Genomic DNA, 24,873 nt, shown 5'->3' with positions numbered 1-24,873 from the left:
ATAATGCCTAGGCAGGAAACCCCAGTATTTTGTAAAATATCAATTAAATGTGACATAGACACACAAAGTACAAAGTAGATATAATTTAAGAATGTGGTGTTCTTTCTGTTACAAAAATCAAGTAATTTAAAGCAATGAATCGTTAGATGTTGTTTTGTGACTCTGTTTATTTTTAACACCATCTGTTCCTTCAATTTTTTCTAATCATTCAACCAAATTCATGGGCAGTGAGGCATTGTCAGATACCGAGGGGACAGAAAGCACTGCAGAACAGTGTTATAGTGCTTAGTTTGATTCCCAGGCTCAGCATAATGAAGTATGTTTAGAAATTCACTTAAGAGCTCAATAGTACATTTCTGAGTACTCTTCAGAAGTAGGAAGCATCTGGGGCCTTATCCAATTTCTACTGACACTAAATGGAGAGGTTCCTGTTGACTTCACTGGCTATTGGGTAGGGATGCACTGAGAATGAGGATAAAAGATACAAAAATCACTGTAATAATCTTCAAGTGTCTATTCTGCCTGGTTTTCTCTGACATGTCACCCTCAGAATACATCCTCAGTTTGCCTGTTTTGCATTTCTTACCTTCATGTATAGGAATCCTTTATCTGTCTGTCTTCCTCTCTGAGATTGCACAAATGAATATTCAACAATGTGGATACACAGGTGCTACAAGCTCAGGGCCTTTTCCTGTGTCTGAAGCACCTCTGTGTGCGAGGAGATGTAGTGCAGTCCACATCCTATATTCCACAACACTTAGATTCAAGTTAATATTGCACAAGGTTGTTTTCCTTCAAGAAAGCCTTTTGTTCTATACAACTTTTGGAGAACTCCAGTTACTGTCAAGTATCTCCTTTTCCAAACTGCCTTCCGAAGTCCAGCCTCCCCTGTTATGTGCCTACAGAGCGACTTTTAAGCACAAAACTGACAAGCTGAACTGCATTCAACCTGATTTGCAGTCCTCACCCTATAGATGTATATGGTTTTAAAATCCCCATTATAGAAAGCACTTGCAATTGGTAGGCTGAAATCAAAGAGAATATAGCTTCTGGAAAGTCATTGTTAACTTCTTTATTCCATGTAAGAATGTGCTTGTTCTATTGCCTCTGTTGCAACAGTTTTTCAGGGCTCTTTGTATGAACTTTTCAACTTTGAATTCTCATTTCAAGTGAGGTTTTCAAAAGTAATGCCATCTGGATTCAGGACACTGATCACCAGAACATGTGCTGTACATAAAGCAGGTAATTAATCAGGTAAACCCTCCTGTGTCCTGGTTTCAGAACAGATTTGGATCTTCTTGTGATGGACAATATTACCAGTACAAATAGCTTATATCTGAGCAACAGAAAATTGTATTTCTTGTAGATTATCATCCTTATAGTAATTCCTCCACCTGGTAAACACATTAGAGGGTTGCTGTCTGTTTTATTTAAAAGCTTTCTTTTTATGAATAGGGACTATGGTCCTGACCAAACTCTTTGCCCTGCATTTCACCTTACTCTGGCAGAATAATGAATTATCATGAGATTTTTCAAAGCGCAGTTTGCACTTTTAGTGGATGGCAAATTGCTAAAAAACAGCTGCTTATCAAGATTGAATATCTCATCTCTGGATTGATGGTGGTTATTGGAGCCAAAAGAAAAAAAAAGACAGAGAGCAATGAACAGCCCAAGGGACCAGGAGAGAACAAAGGGAAATTAAATGATGGAGACTAATGAAAGTGCAAGGAAAAAAGAAAAAAGTGTGAGAAGAAGACAGAAGAGATTTATGAGGCAAAAAAGCAAGGAGAATAACAAAGAGTAAGAACAAATAGGGCTTTGCCAAATAATAGCAACTGGCAATTCATACTGTTGTACTGTATTTACAAGAGAACAACTGAGTAAATGGGGCAGTAGGGGTAGAACCACAGTAATAAGGAAGAGTACTCTGAACACAAGTGTTAAGGGTACTTAAACATAAACTGAGAATAATCAAGCACTAACTTGCCTAGCAAACACTAAAAATGTTTGTGGTTCTTTACGAACTACCTAAATAAGAGATGAATGCATATGCACAGATGATGATGATGTAACTGTTCTTAAAAAGTAATCTGATGTATCCTGCTTAGAGCAGCAACCCAAGCCACCAAGGATGCAGTGACTGTCAGCACAGAGATATGGTACATTATGGTTAAGCTTTAGAAGTCAGATCTGCAAGTGTTCATTGGCTGGAAAACTAAGTTAGAAAGAGAGTAAACCCAGGCAGAGCAAGGCCAGTTAAAGAACATAGCTTTAATGGCTCATATGGCTTGAAATTCACAGTGCTCATTGCCAAAGTGTAAATACCAAGCAAAATTCTCAGGAGGTTGCAGTGAGATGTGTATTAAATAATTTTTTAGAGGAACTTAGAAGGCAATCCACTTGTTGAAGAGAGAGTAGCCGTTTCAATTACCCTGTGTTTCCTATAGGCTGTACATGAACAATTCATATTCACCAAGTAGTACACAGCTATTTTTTGGTCTGACACTGTGAGTGCAAATACTTCATTGTATATTTCAACCTGGCAAAACAAGTGGCAGGATTTGCTTTTCTAGGAGAAAGATCAAGGGGTTTAGCAGGTAGGCAGCACACTGGTAGCTGAACTGCAGTAGGAAGATGCCTATGAAATTTAAGACCTACTTTGGAAAGGCAAGCATCCACAAGGAGCACTAGGAAGAAAGGAGAAGGTTAGAAATTAGATCTGAATGGGTCCAAGGAACAAAGGCTTTTCAACAAGACAGAGTAATACATTAATTCTAGAATAATTTAAAGGTCCACTTCTTGGGTGCAGTGTGTTGTCTGAACCCATTAACACTCTGAAGGTAACTAAAAGTAACACTGATGTGAACAAAAATTTATTAATTTATACTGCCAGAAATTAAAGTAGTTGTAATGAAATGGGAAGGAAATGGAAAACTTATGCAGGTCTTTTTTACTTAGTGTTAACATTGCCATCCAGACTCAGACCACTTCTAAGATTGTTCATGACACATGAAGCAACAGATAATTCTGTTCCACTGGTTTGAAAAGGTCACACCTGTAACAGTAACAAAGCAAACCAAGCCCAAATCCTGAACTGCATAAATGGTAATTGAACATTGCCAATATCTGCCACAGTGTTAACTCTTAGCACTCCCTTAACCACAAGGATTAGGAATACAGGGGAAGTAGTTTATCTAGGTTTTTTTAAAAAAGTAGTTACGGTTTCCAGAACATCAAAATATGATGTTAATAGAATCTTTTGTCCATTAAAGTCTGCAACTAAAGTATCAGAAAACTCTAAACTGTCTTCCAATTAAGAAGTGAATCTTCAGCCCAGATCAGCATGTAATTTAGTCTAGTTATTTCAGTAACATACAATGCTCAAAACCAGCAAGAGGTTCCAGCTCCCGCTTTGTCTGGGGAGTCTACTGTGTAGCTTTGAACACCAAATGCCAGCTTATTCCCTTTGGCCCAATGGGTACCTTTGTAATTAGACATCTCAAAGAATTTTTGAAGAGGGAGAATCTCTAAGGAGATTTCTCCTTAGAAACCTCAGTGTTTCAGCTCTTCTGCAAGTATATGGTAAACCTATTGTCTTCAGTGTGATTATTACTGTGAGAAAAAGCGGCCAAGATTGAATGTTAAGGGTGATTCTTCCTGGGAAAAAAACAGTCTATAAACCTTTTGCTGCAGATAGTTTGATTTATAAGTCATCATTATTATATGTGTGAACACAATATCTTTTTCATAACTAGTAGTTATTAAGACATGTGAACATTAAAATTTCAGACATGTTATCCAAAATGACTGTTTGCAATTATATTCTAATCTCTACTAAATTGTATCTCAGCAGTTTATTCCTCTTATAAAAACAGTGTCCCTGTGTGAGGTCAGTAATCCTGTCTCTAGCAGTGGCCAATAATCAAGGCTTAGAGAAAAGTTTAATGTAACAACTATATATGTTATCTACCTGAATTAGTCTTCTACCATCCAAACGTCTGTGGCTTATATATTTTCTTTTTCTTGATATTTGTTTTAATAGATTAAATTAAGTTTCTCATCTTGACATAAACAGTATCACTTAAGGCAATAGACAACTTGAACAAAAATAACTTTGATTCAGTGAATTTCCACTGACATTCTCTTAAACATTGAGATACATCAACACATAAGCTAGAATTCCTTTAGATACTAAGCATATGAAATTTATGTCCTAGATAATTTACTCGATTTTGCAGAGGAATGAAAAAGATAATATATATAAAAAGATATAATTCCATATTTTTATATAAAAATAATATATATATATAAAAGATATAATTCCAGATTAGTTAATTGTGAGATTTCACACACCTGATAATATTCATATTTAAGGGAACAACAATGTAATATTTGAAAGATTCTATAGATGGCAGTATTGGAGAAGAATTGCCAGTGGCTGAAATAAGCACGGTTTTCATCACAAAATTTCTATAAATTTTAAATTATTCAGAAGTTTTCTTTAGAAGGATTAGTTTGTGCCACATACTTTCATAAAATATATCAAAATAATTTTTCTTGACTTCAAGACACCATAATGGAATGCTGCTGCCCTTTCCACAAATAAATAAGTTAATAAATAGCTTTCTTCAACTATATATTAGTCTCTGAATTCCACAGCTACAAATACTGCCTGTCAATGTACAGCTCTTGAAGAAATGAAAGTAAATTTAAAGAGATTTTCATTATTCTATCTTCAATTTAATGAGATACTTGTCAAACAATAAAGCCAATCCCTTGTTAAACAAATGGCAAACAGCTTCCTTTGGCCGTGTTTATCAGCTCAGGTCAACTTTCCAGGTATTATTCTGATGTCAAATTCCATTATTCTAATACAAAAAAACAGCATTTATTTAAAAATACCTGATAAACAGACAGAAAAGAAAAAAAAAAAAAAAAAAGCAATGACAATTCTGTAAGTATTTAATCCATCCGCATAGGCGTGATGTATGAATGAAAAATGTAAGAAACTGACTTTTGAAATAATTTTTACTATAAATATCTTTTCCTTTCTAAATATTCTAGAACACTGAGTTATTTTGACTGCTATTGTAAGACAAATTAATTCACAGTATCATTTAGCTCAAGACTTTTACATGACACATACATACAAGCACTCATGCATGCATGCATATGTTGGATTTATCTGACAATGCAGTTAGACTTTCGGCTTAACCCAAAAACTCCTTCATAGTTGTTATTTGGAAACTTGTGTTTCTATGTTTAACCATTTAACGGACAACTACAGGCACTTACTAGCTTGTTGTTTTGAGTCACTGGGACTATTGCGTTCACTTAGCCATTTAGGAAACACTGGTCCCATCAAGCTTTCTGTTTCCTTTATCATATTTTGAAAGTTTGTGACAACATGAGAAAATCTTTGAATAGTGACTATAGCAGTCATGTCCTATAAGGATAAACGGTGCTGTTAAAGTTGTATCTAAAAAGCAATTTAAGCTTTCACATTTATCAATGACAATTCAGTAAACCTAATATTCATGGTAGGCACAGGAAAACATGCCTTTGTAATATTTATCTGTATAATTTTAAATGTCAAGTAGAATAAAGCGAGTTGCCTACTTAAATGCATGCCATGGACTAATCATATATAAACTCAAGTGGGAGTCATGCATGACAAAATGAAGGAATTGATATGCAGTACAGCAGTAATGCCCTCCACACAGGGTCAGCCATGAGTGATGTGATGACACGATAAAATCATGCACTTACCATTCCCTCCAGTTACTCAATGGAATAATAACAAGATACAGCCAGCTATCACTTAGCAGGATGACTCTGGAATTATTTTCAGACTTCCTCTATGAGCATGAATGATTTGCTGAAAATACGCTAGTAGCCTTACTCTGTGTAGGTGTTCAGTATCAGAAACTGTGTCAAAGGTAGGAACTGGTTTTAAAGGCAAGGCACCTAGATTTAGTGTCTACATGCAAGTTCAGCCTATGAGTATCCATTGTGGTTAATGAACATCTAGTCAGTAGAGTCAGTGAAGCTATTTAACTTATAAGCTTTTCTAAATGTAGATGCTTAGTGCTGTTTGAGATTCCCTGGCATTCAAACTTATATCCAAAAGCATCCAGAGAGGGTTCATAAATATGGCACTGGACCTGTTGAACACCTCTGCCATGCTGGAATGGCACATGAAGGAAGGCAATAGAGGTTGTGAAAAAAACAGCAGTAGGTACCTAAGTTTAGGAAGTTGAATGAAGCCTTGGAGGAGGCTACTTCAGGGTAAGGTGAATCTCATCCTAGATCTGCTGACTGTGTTGTATCGTGATGTTATTCAGTTGCCTGAAAATAGGACATGGTTACATGCTGCCATATATACCTCACAGCCTCAAGCTGCCAACTGCAGCAGGTCTTGTGTTTGCCGTTATACTAGCCAGGCCCATGTGGATGGGCTGAATATGCTAAAGCATCTCGGTGGCAAGTGACAAACATGTTTAAGCAACTGAATCCTGTCCTCCATCATAGTTGACTATAATGGGTATTTTCATGCCTATAAATAATATGTGTAGACAGCTAAATATAAGTATCTTAATGCCAAAATTAATCCCTCCAATTTTATAGTAATCTGTTTCCCTGACTTAATTACTCTCATAAATACTATGCAGAATATCAGTCATAAATACTCCAGTCCTCCTCAAGAACACTTGAACTGTTGTCAGACTAAATCCAGCCCAAGATATGAGTAAAGTAAGATCTCAATTTGAAACTAGATTAACAAAGTTTTGGATACTTAACTCTTTATCAATTGCTTTATAAGGCTGCACTGAGATACTCACGGTCCTGTTCAATGACCTAGTCTTTAGACAACTGAAGGCTTCCAAGTACAGAAATGGTCCCAGTGAGGGAATCTCAGACCAGGTATTTCTTCTTGCAAGTTTCATCACAAAGCATCTTCAGAGCATTTCAGTACCTAGAATACGCTTACTACTAAAGCCAGGCATGGATTAAACATTTTTAGATTATGTTTGTATCACACTTTCCTAATTGCCTAGTGATTAAGCATTCACTTTCATTATCATGATGCAAATAGCATCATGGAATGGTTTGGGTTGGAAGTGATCTTAGAAATCATCTAGTTACAACCCTACTGCCATGGGAGGGGACACCTTCCACTACATCAGGTTGCTTGAAGCCCCAGTCAACCAGGTGTTGAACACTTCCAGGGAGGGGGCATCCACAGCTTCTCTGGGCAACCTGTTCTGGTATCTCACCCCCCCTCACCGTAAATTTCTTCCTTATATCTGATCTAAAGCTACCCTCTTTCAGTTTAAAACCATTACCCCTCATCCTGTCACTATACCCCCTGATAAAGCGTCTCTCCCCACCTTTCCAGTAGGCCCCCTTTAAGTACTGGAAGTCTCTCCAGAGCCTTCTCTTCTCTAGGCTGAACAACTCCCACTCTAAAACTGTGTTCATAGGAAAGGTGCTCCAGCCCTCTGATCATCTTTGTGGCCCTCCTTTGGACTCGCTTCAGCATGTCCATGTCCTTGTAATATTGAGACCCCAGAGCTGGACACAGTACTCCAGGTGGGGTTTCACGAGAGCAGAGTAGCAGGGAAGAATCCCCTCCCTTGACCTGCTGGTCACACTTCTCTTGATGCAGCCCAGGATACAGTTGACTTTCTGGACTGAGAGAGCACATTGCTGGCTTATAGTCAGTTTTCCATCTGCTACTGGCCCCAAGTCCTTCTCTGCAGGACTGCTCTCAATTCACGCATCACCCAGCCTATATTTGTGCATGGAATTGCCTCAACCCATGTGCAGGACCTTGTACTTGGCCTTGTTGATGAGGTTTGCATAGGCCACCTCTCAAGCCTGTCAAGGTCCCTCTGGATGACATCCCTTCCCTCCAGTGTGTCGACCGCACCACACAGCTTGGTGTCATCAGCAAACTTGCTGAGGGTGCACTCAATCCCGCTGTCCATGTTGCCAGCAAAGATGTTAAACAGCGCTGGTCTCAATACTAACCCCTGAGGAATGTCACTCATCACTGCTTTCCAGTCAGACATCGAGCTGTTGACTGCAACTCTTTGAGTGCGACCATCCAGCCAATTCCTTATGCACCAAGTGGTCCACCCATCAAGTCCATGTCTCTCCAATTTAGAGACAAGGATGCCATGTGGGACAGCGTCACATGCTTTGCACAAGTCCAGGTGAATGATGTCAGTTTCTCTTCCCTTTTCCACCAATGCTGTAACCCTGACGTAGACGTCCACCAAATTTGTCAGCTGTGATTTGCCCTTAGTGAAGCCATGTTTGGCTGTCATCAATAACCTCCTTATTTTCCATGTGCCTTAGCATATTTTCCAGGAGAACCACTCCATAATCTCGCCAGGTACAGAGGTGAGACTGTCCCCTGTGACTGGCCTGTAGTTCCCCAGATCTTTCTTTTTTTCCTTTTTAAGAATGGGGGTTATGTTTCCCCTTTTCCAGTCCATGGGAACTTCACTGGACTGCCATGACCTCTCAAATATGATGGATAATGGCTTAGTCACTTCATCCATCAGTTCCTTCAAGACCTTTGGATACATTTCATCAGGTCCCATGGTCTTGTGCACCTTCAGGTTCCTTAGATGGTCTTGAATCTGATCTTCTACAGTGGGCAGTTTTTCATTCTCCCAGTCCCTGTCTTTGCCTTCTGACTCTTGGGCAGTGTGGCTGGAACAACTGCTGGTGAAGACTTAGGCAAAAAGTTGTTGAGTACCTCAGCCTTTTCCATATCCTTGGATAACCAGGTCTCCTGTTTCTTTCCAGAGAGGGCCTACATTTTCCATAGCCTTCCTTTTATCACCAATGTACCTATAGAAGCTTTCCTGGCCAGATTGAATTCTATCAGGGCTTTGGCATTCCTAGCCTGATCCCTGGCTGCTCAGACAGTTTCTCTGTATTCCTCCCAGCCTACCCACCCTTCTTTCTACCTCTGTAGGCTTCCTTTTTGTGTTTGAGTTTGTCCAGGAACTCCTTGTTCATCCATGCAGGTGTCCTGGCATTTTTACCCGAATTCCTCATATTTGAACCTGTATCTGTCATATCCTCAAAGAATATAATAACCACTGAGCGACTGGGTATGTAAGGTTTTCTTTTTTTCCTCTATCATATAATCTCTCCTAGGAAATTTTGTTTACTGAAATATTCATTGGACAGAAGAAATAGAAATTATCCATATCCTGGCTATAATATCCATATCCTCAGATGCAGGAGAGTCAGGTTTACACTTCTGGTCCAGTTGATTTCCTAGTACTGAGGTTTCGTACTGCTCCAACTACAATGTGCTGGCTCGCATGACTTATTCTTAGGCACTCATCTCTTAATACGTCTTACTTAAAGACTGAGGTCTACTGTTTTGACTTTGGCTATTAGCTATTTTAGGCTTTGGAAAACCAGAGATCTCTTTAGGGATTTAGCCATATGCTCCTAGATATTACTTCATAGCTAATTAGGTCTCTAATTAGTTAACAGCAGAGATTACAACTCCACTGCAACAAAACCAAACAGAACTCTAGACTCCACTTGCAAAATTACAATCTTTTGTTCCAGTATTGCTCAGAATAATGTGATTGCCTCAGTCTTCTTCAGGGATAGCAAGGATTACTGATGGCTGCAGGTCTGTCAAAACTGCAGCTTTCATGAGTATATTGTTCTAACCGTTATATTTGAGTTGTGTTAATTGGGACTTTTGTAATATGCTCTACTTGTTACTGCACTAGAACTATACTTTATTTTGCTATATATGAGAAGAAAAAATGCCCATACAGTAACAGTAATCTCTGAGATACAACCTTAAGTAAATTGCATCTTAAGATGAAGATTTCCATACAGCAATATTTGTCATTGTTTTACAAAATGAAAAAGCAACTGGTGGAGCTGCTCACTCTCTCTCTATGAGGGAATAGAATCACTGAAAATTTCTGACTGTGGAGTTTAAAGCTTTCAGACAGGTGTTTATTGCTAATGAACTGTTAAAGAAGTACTCTAAGTGCTAGCATCCTGAGCGCATCCTCCCACAACTTCCTGAGAGTTTGTTTGGTCTCAGAGCCAACCTAGAGATGCGTCTGGTGTCCAGTCTCAAAGACAGCTTTCCTGAGAAGCCCCAGCAGGAGCTTCCTCCTGTATTGCTTCAGGATCAGCTTTTAAATAGAGGCTCCTGCCCTTGCTGAACTACACTGCAGCAGCTTCACATCCATGCCTTGCCTGGCTGTGTTGATCTGGACCTGAACTCTGACCCACAAACTGACTTGCAGGCTTGACATTAACACCTGCCTCATCACTGTGGAGCTTCTCTGTGATCTGGCCTCTGGAGCTGAGCTGGCTGCTACTCCCAGGCCTGTCCTGCTCACCTCACTCTGGGCAGGACCCTCGCTGGACAGGCCACTGCCCTGCCAGCCATGTTCTATCACTCCTGACCACTGGCTCCCAGCTCCCAGCCCTCACTGCGCCCTGACAGTAAGCCTGGATTCCAACACCACTAAAATTAAACAAATGCTAAGACAAAATTATGGCTTTTGTTCAGGATAGTAGGTAAATGACTGAGTTCTATCAAAAATCTTGTTTGATATATTTTGTTGCCAAAAGGACTTTGAGAAAAGCAAACTGACAGAGCTAGTTAGTATCACAGACTGACTCATCCCTCCAAAACAGTTTTTGCCAATTTGGCCGTATGATTACTGTGAAAGACTGTCAGACTTGAGGTAAATAAAATTCACTGCTCTCAGCTTGGCACCGAGCCACTCATCTCCTCAGGGAATGCTATTAGGCTGGTCACACACAATTTGACCTTGCCACGATCTTGTCCTTTATGTGCTTGGATATTGTGTCCAGGAGGTTTTGCTCCATGATAGTTCCCAAGTGAGGTGAGGCTGACTGGTCTATAGGTCCCTGCATCATCCTTCTTGTCTTTGTTGGAGGAGAACATGATGTTTTGCCTTCCTCCAGTTGTCAGGAACCTCCTGTGATCGCCACGACCTTTCAGAGCTTATAGTGAGCAGCTTCACGGTGGCATTGGTCATCTCCCTCAGCACTGGGGTATGCATCCTGGCTGGTGTCCAGCCCACATGTATGTCTGATTAGCTGATATGTTCCCAAATTCTTCCTCTGCCATAGATGTTTCATTTCCCCAAGCTCAGCCACCAGGCTCAAGGACTTGAGAGGCCTGATCATGCTTTACGAAGGAAAAAATGAGCCAAACAACGCTTTGAATGTTTTAGCTTTTGCTATGGCGTCCTTTGTTACTAGGTCCACACTCCTTTGAGGAGTGGCCTCATATTTTCCTTAGCCGCCTTGTTGGAAGCCCTTCTTGTTTCACTTCACATCCCTTGCAAGTTTCAACCCCTGCTTTTTTCACTCCTAACTCCATTCCTGTTCAACTCAGTCATTGGCTCTGTATTCCTGCTGGGTAACCATCCCCGCTTCCACAGCCTCTGTGCTTCCATCTTGGAGTCTGAGGTCAGATTTTTCATGTTGACTGTTTTACTTTTCCACTACAAGTTTCCTTGACATGCTGAATAGCAAAATGGGCTTGCTGAAAATTTTGAGGCAACAAGCTGCTTGAAGAAACTATCAAAAAGTAATGCCACCAAAATGTAGACAGAGATGTGTACAAGTGCTTCTACTTAAATGGTGGGAATTGAGCAGCAAAAATAACCTAGAAAGCTTTGTTCATAACAACAGTTGAATAGGATGTGTGAGCATTACAGGGCTGATCAAATGAGGATAGCAGGAGGAACCTGAAAGGTATTAATACATAGTAGAGGGAAAGAAAAGCACCCTTCAGCAATAGTACTTGGAGGATCTTTGTGTTCCCATACTAAAGGGATTTAGAGTTTCTCCTGGTATCATTTAGAAACGTGTAGCTTCATCAGATACTAGTACTCAGCTCAGAAAAGCGAGTCATTAATCAGATACAGAACAGAAATGTTTGCTTAAATGCCTGTTGTACTTACAATGCACCACACAGTGCTGAGCGCCCTAGTGAATAATGTAGTAGTCACACAACAGGAGTCCTACACATTCAGCTTACAGGATTGGCAAAGGCGTCCATTCACCTCATTTGTTTTAGCAAAGAGTTTCTCTGGAGTAAACATATGTAACACAGGAATTACCTTGTGCAAGTTTAGCCAAGGTTCTTATTTTGTTATATTACATGGGGAAAAAAAAGGTTGTTTCCAAGAAAACAACAGTAAAGTACCTCAGCATTTGACATGGCATGTTAGTTTTGCATATGCCTGCCATAAAAGCAAATTGAAAAGCTTAAATTGTCTTATTCTTCACCTTAAAAGTGTGCATCTATAGATGCCGTTTTGAAAAAAATGAAATTTTATACTGTTCATCTCTGTGTACTGCAGTAAAGTATTCTGTTCTGAGATATGGGTGCACATTTCCAGGTACCTATCAAGTAAGATTTTTTTCATGCACATCATCAGTACCTACAGGATCTACAGATTATTTACAAGCAAATTAGAAGTCATTCCAGTACTTCCTGTAGTTAGTCCTGCTGCATTGTGCCCAAATGTGTTGCTTTCTGAAATTTGTTAAGATATATTTATTGTGAATAAAACCACTTTTTAGCAAAATGTGAATAAATATTTGCATCTTGGAAGTTTCGGAATGAAGCATATTAAATAGAGTACATAAGTCAGGATAATACCTCCTTTCTAAAGCATTCTGACATACGCTGCTGAAGATGTGGGGTTTTTTTTTTAATACTGTGTTTGTAATGTAAAGCCATGGATTTATTTCATTCTTTAAGTGATACTGTAAAATGACTTTTTCATCCTTGTTCTCTCTCTCTGCTCCAAGGCTTTTTAGCATAGCAATCTTCCTTTCATATACCTTCAATGATAAGCAAGGTAGCATTTCAGTCCTGCTGCAGCTGAACATTTTACTTTCACACTAGCTATTGCCCATGCTTCCTTCATAAGTAGTAAAGACTTAACTACACTGACAAAGTGAAACTGAATCTGACATGAAGATTTTCAGATGCCTCATTGTACACTTCACCTGGTATGACCTCTTAAGCAGCAGCATATTTTAATATAAGAGTGACTGCTGTGGCACAGTTCCTCCATATGTAAGTCCCACCACGGAAAAATTTGTCAAGCAAAGACTGACTTCCAAATGATGCATAAAGCAAGAATGTCTATGTACAAAATGAATTATTATTTCTGACTGATTTTTAAATATGTAGACATCAGTATAGGGATTACATCTTTCAACTACAAATGGAGAACACTGTCTCTTATATACTGAAAAAAATTACAAGCATCTAAAAACTCATATGAAAATTATTAGGCATTATTTTGTCTTTTGTACCTGATAGTGTTTTTAAGTTTTGATGATACAAATTACATCACCTAATCTGTTTAGCAAGTTTTATTACTATGTATCTTCCAGGATAATTACTACTCTTAAAACTATTTTTATTTTTGTCAGCTTTGAGGTATAAATGCCAGGAACTTCACATTTCTGACATTATTTAATATATTACTACAAACACTGCCTAGCCTTAATATCATAACAGCTATTACGATGCTTAGGATGGGAGTGATTTGTTAACATAGTGTGTTTGCATGAGTATATGTTGGTTGAGTAACAGCTCATCAAAAGCCTGGTCTGATCATTCAAGCATTTCATAAAGCCACTTTAATTGATATTTCAGAGATTAAAACTTACTTTTAGACTGACTGAGAATTTGTGAGGTTAAATCCCTGAACCTTCAGAAGTATTAACTGTAATCTAGTGGGAGAAATTAACAAAAAGGCCACCTGTATTGTTACTACCCATTCAAGAGTCATCCTCAAGTCACTATGCCGGTAACAGGTGAGAGATGTGGATCCTGTATAATGGTGCATCTGTCCACTGGACACAGTCCACCAGGAACCTCTTGAATCCTATTCTGACAGAGGTGGTGTGACAAACAGACGAATTACAAAATCTTGAAGCATGCTGACTGTATATCAGTCTCATAACTAAGGCCCATCTGTGATGATAGGCAATACAAGTTGCAACTGGATGGCAAATGGATTCATGAGTAGATGTTATGCAGAAGAAGCAGTGTGGAAAGATAGCGTAAGGTTGCCTAGAAATGCACTATGAGGACATCTTGAAGGTATATTTGACCGAAAGCAAGTTACTATACAACTATGACACTTGAGACCCCCAAAATGAAGAACGATGTTGGCCTCTTAGAAGAGTAACAGCATAGCTTCAGCAAGAAAACTGTGAAAAGTGAGGGGGGCAGCACTTCAGTCACTTAGTACTGCTGTTAACTAAGCATTAAAAAGGGCTTATCACATGTGGGTCTAAATGTATCTTGCACACCCAAATAGCTAGCCTTATTCCAGTGAACCCAGAAATACAGAAAACTAACAATCAGACAATAATGAATTAGTTAATAACTAACATAATTATATCTCAACTCTGTAATGTCATTATAGTGGGAAAGATTTGAAACCGTTTCAAATTACATAAACAGCATAGAAAAGTATAATCATTTATGAGTTGGCTGAAGGAAGTTTTAAGTAGCCTGATTTCTTAGGGGTATATGAACAATCAGCACTGGGAGTAGTGATAAGACAGAATGATGATGTTGTATATAGCTCTAAAGTGTACATTATATCTTCACTGTAATTCTGTGAAAGTGCTCCATTTCAGTATAAGATAGGACAATCTGAATTATGAAGCATCTCAGTATGATTATCCTAAAAACAAATTTCAGCAATTAATGCACACATTCCACTTAAAATGTACATTTTTCTGACACACAAAGCAGTTAATTAAAAATCCTCCACTAAGGCTTTCATCTGTATGGTGAAGAAATAAATGTTTATTCTGATTCCTGTAAAAGTATTTTCCATTTGAATTTTTAGACAATGTAAAATTTACACTTACATTTATTTGAAAATGAACACTAACAAGATCACATTTATTTTGCATTACAACTATGGGCTTGATTGTTAATGCAAATAAGGCACACAGAAAACAAAATGGCATTGATTTGCTATTATCTAAGTTTTATTCTATCCCTATGTTATTTTTAGTCTTTGGAAAGGGAAGAATTGGAAGTATTATGTACAGAATTTATGAACTATACAGAATAACTGTAGACAACTGGTGCCATAATAATGCAGTCCTCTCAAAATATCTTTCAGAAGACATTTCCTCTTATATTTTTCAGATATTTCCATTAGTGATCCATCTTTCAGAAGTAATGAATCATCATGGATGTCATTTTCACCCTTTTATATCCGGCATAAGACCCATATCACACTACAGTTTCAGCCTCTATCTCCAGATGGTATTCTGTTTTATACTGCACAGCATTTGGGTGCTCAGTCAGGTAAGGATATTCCAACTTGCTGGTATCATATACCCAGGTACTTTTTTGAAAGGCAGTACATTGAAGTGTTTCATGCATTCTGTTTCTGTAACCCATTGTCCATGGTGTCTGGGTTTTGAACTGTGAGTAATCAAGTTCATAAGAAAGAACATGCATAAAAATTTTTTGATTAGTTCAAAGACAGCAAGTATTTAATGAACTGGTCCAGGAAACTATTTCCCCCTGAGAAGTAACTGCAGCCAGCTCTTCAACAGACATTTACTGATACTGATTCCACCGTTTCAGTGTAGCTACACTAGGACTCACAGTCTGGGGGTTTGGTCCAGTGTTTTAAAATGACCAAAAATAAAACAATATAAAAAATGATCAAATAAGCTAAGTGAAAGTGAACAGACTATGAGAGAGCTCATGAGGTTCAGCAGCAGTTTAACTTTTTATTATATAATGATGAAAAGCTTGCTGGTGCATAATGCAAGACATACAAGTTCTGCGTTTGCCAGATACGCAGAGTGAAAAACAAATCTAAATGAAGTATCTCTACTATTTATGAAAGTATTTTAAACTTTACTGAGTTAACATTCCTAACACTTCATGGCAAGAAAACATATTTGCCAACCAGTATAAACACATCTTAAAATTTAGTCCTTAAGGTGTAAATTTTTTTCAATTATTAACATACTTCATCTTTGTATTGTATTTATGTGGTGTCTTTCACATATTTAAACAGAAGCATTACACATCTTTCATAACATGATCTTGGAGCAAATTTTCCACTTGTATTGAGTAGTATATTATGCAAAAAAGGGCCTTTGTATGACAAAAAAAAAAAAAAAGCAGCATTTAATTATTTATCCTGTATTTTATATTCCTTTGCTCAAAGCCTAGAGCTTTGAGACATTTCAATAAACATATTCAGCCACACATGCATATAAACACACGTATACCAAATTTACCACTTTCTTATTTTGTACACAAATGTTTTAACAGGCTGCTATTTGGTAAGATTGATAATACATCATACACTGCTGGCACCTCCTATTTGTCTTGCTCTAATTACAACCACATACTGAGAAGAAGCTTCAAAGAAAAATATATGGAACATCTGTAATACAAATACATTTACTTGCAAAGAACTCTGTCTTCTACAATGAACCTTTTATAATTCTATCACTTACAGGCCAAATTCTGGGATTCTCAGAGAATAGTTCTCTCCTGTATAAACAAAAGCATTACATGGGCCATGAAAAATTAAAGAGAATAAAGGATCTCTCTCAAAAGAATAGTCAGAGGTCATGGAAGCAGCTCACATATAAAGAAATTAAATATTTCTTTGGAAGCATCAAAAAGAGTGCTAAGTCTGTTTAACTTGGGCCAGGAGTGGTTTAGCATGAGCATGCCCTCGTTCTACTGCCATTCATGAATGTTTAGTTTGCACAGGAAGGAACATTTTCTTTAAATCACATTCTAGAATCATATCATTTAAAAATAAAAACCATCTTCTATAATCTAATTTCTTTACACATTTCCTATTTCCATGTTCACTGTCCTGAAGTTTTGAAAGATTTAGGAAAAGCTAATCGTCTGGCTCTTTATATTTGCCTTCATATAATCCTGTCAAATCCAGACAGAATTAGACTGATGAAAGACTCAGAAGTATTCTTAGCAGCCAGCAGATGTGAAAGAGCTTTCTGTTGGGGATTAGTTTAGAAAGCACTTTATATAAAGCCTTTTCTTCTACACAGTTATGTAAGATTTAATAAGCTGACTGCTGAAATCATGGGGGTTTCCTTCTAAAATTCCTTTTTAATAGGAAATAATTAGAACTTTTTCTTCCCTCACTAGGCAATGCTGGTTTTTTTAAAAGAAATGAGCTCTAACTATGTAGCAAATTTAGCAAGGATACTGAGCAGCACAGTTACACACCAGCTTGGCTTGTCACCTATGTAAACTACACTGGGACTTCCCCTTCAGGGGCATGCTCCTACTAAATAATCCTTCCACCATTTAAAAAAAAAATCTTTAGCAGGTGAAGAAATAAATATGCGACTTCTGTTGAAATATTTCCTTCTTGCTTTGTTCTTTTCAAAGAACATTACATGCATTTCTAGAAAGGGTGGGTAGGTGGCTAGTCTCCTTACTCTAAAGTTGATATACTTGTTCCAGCATCCACTCCTCTAACAATGTGATTCCTTCAGCACACACATTTAAACACCCGGCACACTGGAATAAAATGGAAAACATGCAATGGATCTGTTAGCAGAATTTCCTAAAATTCTGCCAGTCACTGGTTTTCTTGCTTTGTCAGCAGTTTCTGAACACATATCATGACTTTGAAGTCTGGTAGTATTGACTTCTGCATGCCCTAAGAAAATAATTTCCTAAGTTTGGCAAAGTTTGTGTGGCTAGCTATATTAATAATGAGCTGGAAATAAACCCCAAGTGAGTTATGTATGTATGTTTTAGTTTGGAAACTTGCAGATAGAATGACAAGGGGACTTTCCCTCCGCCCCTCTTTGATTACTTGTTTTATGCCAGTGAGGTAAAAATGTAGGAGATGCAGACAGTTGTATGCACCGCTTCTGAGCGAGGTCTCTGCAAATAATACAGCATTCTTGTGGAGTTCAGCAGTCTGTTGGTAGAAGGCCAGCCCACTTCACATCTTCTCAAGTGTAGCGTATCCTATTTCTAGCAATGAAAGTGTAAGACCCTCATTGAATAAACAGCCTTTAATTCAAACAGGATTTGCTGGATGCCTATCAACTGCTTGAAAAATGTATAATTCAGTCCATTTACACAGTGACCACTCTATATACTTGAAGGCCTTGGCACTCTGAGTAAAAGGCAGTAAGGAGCGTTACTTTTTTGTTGAGTCATAGCATTACTGAAGCTTTACATTTGTTCATGAAGGTGGAATATGCTGCAGACTGTCTGCACTATTCCAGAGTTCAGGCCAGGGTGATGGAAAGGTTTGCTCCCTGATGAGATGAGAAAGAACAGTTATGCTGGGTGACTAAGAAGGAAGTCGGGTTAATAAACAGAATGGGATGACTCATGCTAAATTTAATACTCAACATTTGCAACACCAGTGTTCTGGCTCTCTTTAACTGGATTATGTTACCTACCTGGTCTGAAAAAAATCAAAACTTTAACTCCTGATATTTAAGCTATTTCAGTTTAAAAACCTAAAGCATGAAACAAGAGATAGCCAGTACGGGCATGAGATGTCTGCATGGTTTTCTAAGACATTGTTTATGGTGAAAACTGAATCATGGAAATGGACTAAAATCTTTTGGAAATATTCAGAATTTCTAGAATACCCACAAGGGAAGAGTGTTGTTTTCCTCATCAGAAACAAACTGATTATCCACTCACTTTCAGAACAAAAACTTAAGCCTTGTCTCTTGGCAGCCGTGTTTCCTTAGCCCACAGGGACATCATTTCTGCTTTGTTCATAATTTTGTGATCATTTGTACGGACTAAATTAGCAGCGTAGGAAGCAGGAACTGCCAGCTATCTGTGTGACAGAACAGACATCCCCACTGTCCTGAAATCTGTTTCATACAAAGTGTTGTTCCTACCCATTTGCCATTGGCAAGCAAACCAAAACTGGGGCTGGCAAACTGAGGTTGCTCAAGGAAGGTGGCTCCTTCTAGCTGCTGAAATATGCCAGGGTGACAGTGGTGACTAAAGGAAGCAGGAGAAGATTTTTCACCAAGGAGAGCAGCATTTTTGAAAGGTGAGACTGAAAGGTGTAACTTAAAACTAGGTAGTTGCCCACCCCTTCTAGATGTATAAGCATCACTGTCTGCAGGGTTGTTCTGGACCCCAGCTATGCTCTTCTGCTCTGGGATGGCGCTCCAAGTGGAAGGGGGAATCTACCTATTGCCACAGTGACTTTTTACACGGTTTGAGAGATTTACAAACTTGCCTTGATACCTGTTCTCAGTCTTGCATAAGCTGTGAGATGTGGCTCCATACATGGAGTAGAGCCATTTTGTAATAATCCATGAAAGCATATCCATATAGGTAGCTCCTCTAAGTGTGCATTAAAGGCACTGGTCATCACTGGAAACATCAAGTTACAACAGCTGCAACAAGCTACTACAGCCTGTCAGCTGATACCTAACTGTGTGCACACACTCAGGCCATGGCAAAGTGAGTCATGGTTAACATACCCCTAAAGGCAAGGAAGGCAACAAGAGACAGAGATTAAGATGAGAACAAAGTTCAACCATGCTGACGTATTACAGAGTAGCAAATAGCGGCAGAGACTGCAGAAGGGTGGGAATAAGGCTCATCTTTCTGTCCTTCGTTACCTTGTTCTACCTGTTCATAGCCCTCCCTCTTCTGCTTTTGCTTTCTCTCCTTGGCCCTGGGCCTTATTCTGGCTCCTGGAAATGCTGAGGAGACCAGCTGTGAAGGACAGCTACTGGTCAGTTAGGTTCCCTCTCATGTGGAGACCACAGTGCATCACCTTCCTTGGCCACGGCTGGAGGCCGACGCAGCTATTTCAACCCCTACTAGACAAGAAATGTTCTGCTCCTAGAAGAATACAAAAAGGGTCACAGCATAAGAGGGCATGATTTGGGTCCATGGAAAATCATACCAGATAGCAGGGTGAAAGGAAAACCGTGAAGAACAGCATGATAAGAAAAGGAAGAATGAAAGCAATGAACAATGTGAACTGAGTTCAGCAAAGCAGGACAGAGCAGTGAGCAAAGATACATCTGGAACTATGGCAGTTATAGGATGCATCATACCAACAAGAGGCAATAATACTGTTAGGGACACGGATACTTTATTATGGTGGTTTAAAGAGGTCAACTCAGAATGAAGATAAGCACATACTGAAACCAAACTACAGTAAGAGGTTTCATAACTGGGAATGAGTCCTGTGAATGTTACTGCTTGCTTATGAGAATATAAATTTCAATGATCAGTAAGGGTTTCTGAAAAAGAAGGTGGAAGGAGGGGGTGGAGAAATGCTACCCAATACTACAACAATGGAAACTGACTTTTTGGCCTTGAGCTAGAGGATGGAAAGGTGAGGTAAAAGCAACAGAAGGCATAGGGTGAGGCTAGCAAATATTCATCCAGAGACACTGTCTGAGGACTCCAAAATGGCCGAATGAACCAAGACTCCAGATGTTCTGTAACCAGTAAGCAACTGCCTAGAGCTCTTGAGACACCTACCCTGCAGAAGCTGCTGAAGCACTGAGCTCATCAAAGCCTCTATCCCCAGCATAGCATAGAAGCTTCTGCTCAGTAACACAGGACAAGAAAAAGGACAAGCACCAGATGTCTTATAAGTCTTCATAAAGGAATCTAGACCTCCAGTAGCCCAGGAACAAACCAGTGAATTTTAAGCAAACAGGAAGCCTTTAGAGAGGCTTGCATCTCTGTCTCTCTGGGGACATGACAACAGCATCAAAAAGGTTAACATCTGACTAGAAGACTGCATCCACTACTTCCAAAGTTACTTAAAAGAATGTTCTGGAAGCCCCTTTGGCCTTAAAAACTAGTGGGAAATCCTTCTTAGTGCTAATCTGCAGTAAAGTGTAGGAATAAATTCAGGTACTCTTTAACAGGTAATAAAGGCTTTGCATTATATGCGTATACATGGAGCACAAGGGTAGACTTTGAGTCACTGTGGGGAAGAGAGCCTGAAAGAGAAATGTTAAAAATACCATCCAGGATGCCCTCCCTGCCCATGGTCTGTCAGCCTAAGATCCCCTGACATTGTATTCAGTCTTCCTAGGAAATGTATCACCATTAGGCAGAAAAGGGAGTAACTCTGTGACAGCTGGGTAAATTTAACACTATTACATTTGTTATGCATGGTAATGCTTCTGCCATGAATAGGACATCTCACAATAGGGTGCAGCATTCCTGGCATGTGTTTCCAACTGCACAAAGTTTTGACACATTACGATGTAGATGACTTTCCTGTGGAAACATAAAACCATGGTGACCTGAAACGGCTTAAGCATGATCCCCTCTCAAGATGGGGATATACAGACAATCTGCATGTCTAGATTAAGGCTGAACATGAAAGGGATTTGTCACCATTTGGGAGAATTTAAAACTTGACTGTGTGACTGTAACCAACTTGCTTACAGGCTCACATACTTATGCACAACAGTAGCAAGCTGAAAACTTCTGTGACGCCTTCAGAATCCATTCCAAAAAGTCATATAAGCAGATACCATCATGGATAATCTAGATCTCACAGTAGTAGTCAGATGTACTTACAGGAGAGTCTTCATTAACTCCCAGTTTTAGGAACTGACTACTCAGGACATAAGTTAACTTGGCTTCTGGGAATGCTGACATCTGATATGGGAGCAGGTGAGATGCTCATAATGAGAATCTGAAAATTAAAGTGATGGAGAAAAATGGACACCTGTTCTGGAGTGCTGGCTTCTACCATGGAATAGAGACAGTCCACCCTGAGGTGGAGCAACTCTGACCTTTGGTCATTTGGTGAAAACCCTGAACTAGGGTTTGCAAGTAAAATTGCTATTTTAACCCCAGAACAGTTCCTTCCTTAAGGCAACACCTGCTACAAAATCCCCATACTCTGAGAATACAAGGAAACAATCTTTCAGCACTTGGGCTATAAACCCCCCCCCCTCTTTTACAGAAACAGGGAAGATGACATGGGCAGGAAGGTGCATCAGAACAGAATTGAATGCTGTAACCATTGAAGATACTGTTCAACACCCAGGGTCTGGACATGATGTAGTTTCAAGCCACAGCTAAGCTGCAACAGCATATTTCTAAAGAAGATTCTACCTTATTGGTACAGATTGCCTTACAGTTCCTTGCACACCACCCAACAGGTTGGGCAAAGAGTTGTGTGCACAACAAAAGAACAACTGAATGCCTACCTCAGGAGTCTCTCTTTGTGACACTACTGAAGGGGATAAATAGTCCATATTACATGAGATGCTAATCTGAAAAGCTGGAAGCAAAGTTGTGTGTGCTATGTGTAGGTCGTATTTTCTAGAAAGTAGGAACTAGGTATAAACTCTAGTCCCGGAAAAACTGACGATGTCACTTCCTTCATACTTAACAAAAGCAAACTTCCTCAGAAAGGCCTTTGGCCCCAGTCAGGGTCATATGAGACAGGTTTGAGTAATGTTCAAACTGAAACAGTGGAAACAACCTTGCTTCGTGGTCTCCCATGCTGATACTGCCAAGAGGAGAAATTCAGGATAAGAATGCTGTTTGAAACGGTAATGCAACTCCTGTGATGGCACAGGCCTGCACATGTTTCAGCTGTGCAGCTCATCCCTCAGAGACAGGGAAGACTGAGGTTCTTGAAAAGAACTAGCAGAAAATTAAGTTACTCCAGCTTGAAGAGAGGCCTCAAATTTGTGCTAGAACATAATCCAGAGTACTCAGCCATAACCTCTCTTCCCACTGTAGACAGCAGATGCAGCAACACAGATTGCTCTTGTAATAAAACTAAGTAAGATTCCAAAACTGACTGCAAGTACCTTAGCAACAGACATCATTAGGCCTGAGTCAGAAGCACTGTGACTAACTGCTGAAAGTGTGTCCACTTCTTTCTAGACATCTCTGGAGCACTGTTCTCTAATATCATCTCAGATCATTGTCAAATGTGCAAAGCTACCAAAAAACTTCCCTGCAGGCCAGGAAGTCTTGGAGAACATCCAGTTTCTCCAGCTCTTGATTACAAGAGAGGTGAGCAAGCAACCCTGGTCAGATGTTTTCCTTCTTCCTAGACAGCAAAGAATGAGTACTTGTGTCCTCATGCAAGTCTGCATGTCTGGGTCCGAGACATGGCTGCCAAGGAAGTAGTCAGAAACTTTTTCTCCCTTCTTACCCTAGGATTGTGGTCCTGATAAAAGAAATAGACAAGCAGATTACGTACACTGCTCAAACATGTGAGATGAGTGCATTCACACTATGCACTGAAAAATTAAGCAAGCTTAAAGCTGCATCACTGAGCAAGAGAAACCACAAGTGAAGAGAATTATGCAAGTCAGTCAAAAAGAACACTAAAGGCAGGGAAGTAAAACAAGCATCACAACTGGAACTAGCAACCTAGAAGGAAGTTCTCTGCCACTGCTGGCCTGGAGTTGAAAGAAGGAAGAGCTGACTTCTTGTTCTTCCCATGGGTGTCTGGGGCAGGGAAGGTGAGGCATGAAGCATGTGTTCTACAGCCACTAACACAACTGAAACATCTCCACCCTGCCTGAATGGGAAACTGAACAGTTGCTGAAAAGGGAGGTACAATTCTAGTAACTTTCACAAGCCTCCTGTAAATTAAGGCATTCTTTTTTAACTTCACTGCAGGCAATGCAATTCAAGAATTAGAAATACTCAAAAATTAACCCTCCAAGAAAGCAAACGTCATCATTCTACTTACAGGTCAGCCCTGAAGAATGCTGAATCTTTAAGGAAATTTTATTTTCCAAATTTGAAGTATGCCTTATTGAAATACTTTAAACTATTTAAAAATATTTCTTTATACTTAAAAGTATACTTCAAAGTATTTCTACATTAAACTTTAGTTTTAGTGGCAACTATTAAGAAAGGAAGCTTACATTCAAATTTAACAAACATATTTATCAATTTCATTGATAAATTTAGTTTAAAAAATGCAAAAACCTTATGCTTACTATTTCCCAAAGCAATATAAAAAAAGTTAAACTGCACAGGTAAATGTCAAAAAGTTTGAAAATGCGACTTTTTGCAGACCCTTCTGCTCTCCTGCCTCCCTGTCACCTTCCCATTAGACTCCCTCTGCCCTTACAGTCTTTCCTTCCAGCTCCCATTTCCTAACCTTTCCCAGCTTTTCTCCGTGTTTGTAAGTACAGTTCAAAGTGCAGTACTCTTTCTCCTTTTATACTGCCTGTAAGGTCAGAAACACTGATAGTACAAGACAAGGTAACTCCCTCCTCATACATCCAGTCATGGAGGTCTCCAGAACATTGCAATAAAAAGCTTATCTGTTCCTACAACTGTCAAGATTATTAAACCCAAAACATCCCCATTGCAAAAAGCAGCTTCAGGCAAAGCAGAGTGTGTTTGGTACAGACAAAACTTCAGTGCATTAAACTGACAAATCCATCAAGACTTTATGTAGCATATGGAAATTGAGAGTATTCTGGCATTTGTAATCTGGCCAAAATTGGATTCTTTTTCATGGGAACACCAACTCACATTCCCTGGATGTCAAAGTGATCCTCTTTCTCCCTGTCTCAGAGTTATCTAGTCTCTGCACCAAAGCAGAGCTTTTCAGAAGGTTGGGCTTACTTCGAAGTAAACACGAGCTCAGTTTCCAGTAATGAAAAAAAAAAAAAAAGCAAGCCATGAGCAGCTCATCAGGGATCATTTCACTTTGTGTGATTTATACATGATGGTACAAGGCCACTGAAAGTTATTCAACTGGGGAAACACAGGCATGAAAGCACCATGATTATGAATACGCTGTTCTTCAG

General features: G+C 39.2%; 1 protein-coding gene across 1 annotated transcript in view; it reads left to right on the top strand.

The window, feature by feature from the left end:
- Window positions 1-24,873, top strand: part of EYS (eyes shut homolog) — a 1,054,063-nt gene that overhangs the window by 1,027,540 nt on the left and 1,650 nt on the right. Inside the window, exon 47 of the mRNA XM_074895818.1 lies at window positions 15,239-15,400. Within this exon, the coding sequence (XP_074751919.1) occupies window positions 15,239-15,400 (162 nt within the window). The remainder of the gene's footprint in view (window positions 1-15,238; window positions 15,401-24,873) is intronic.

This window comes from Athene noctua, chromosome 1, assembly GCF_965140245.1.
Source record: "Athene noctua chromosome 1, bAthNoc1.hap1.1, whole genome shotgun sequence".
Lineage (NCBI taxonomy): Eukaryota > Metazoa > Chordata > Aves > Strigiformes > Strigidae > Athene > Athene noctua.
The sequence above is the reverse complement of the archived record's forward strand: the minus strand, read 5'-3'. Positions and strand labels throughout refer to the sequence as shown.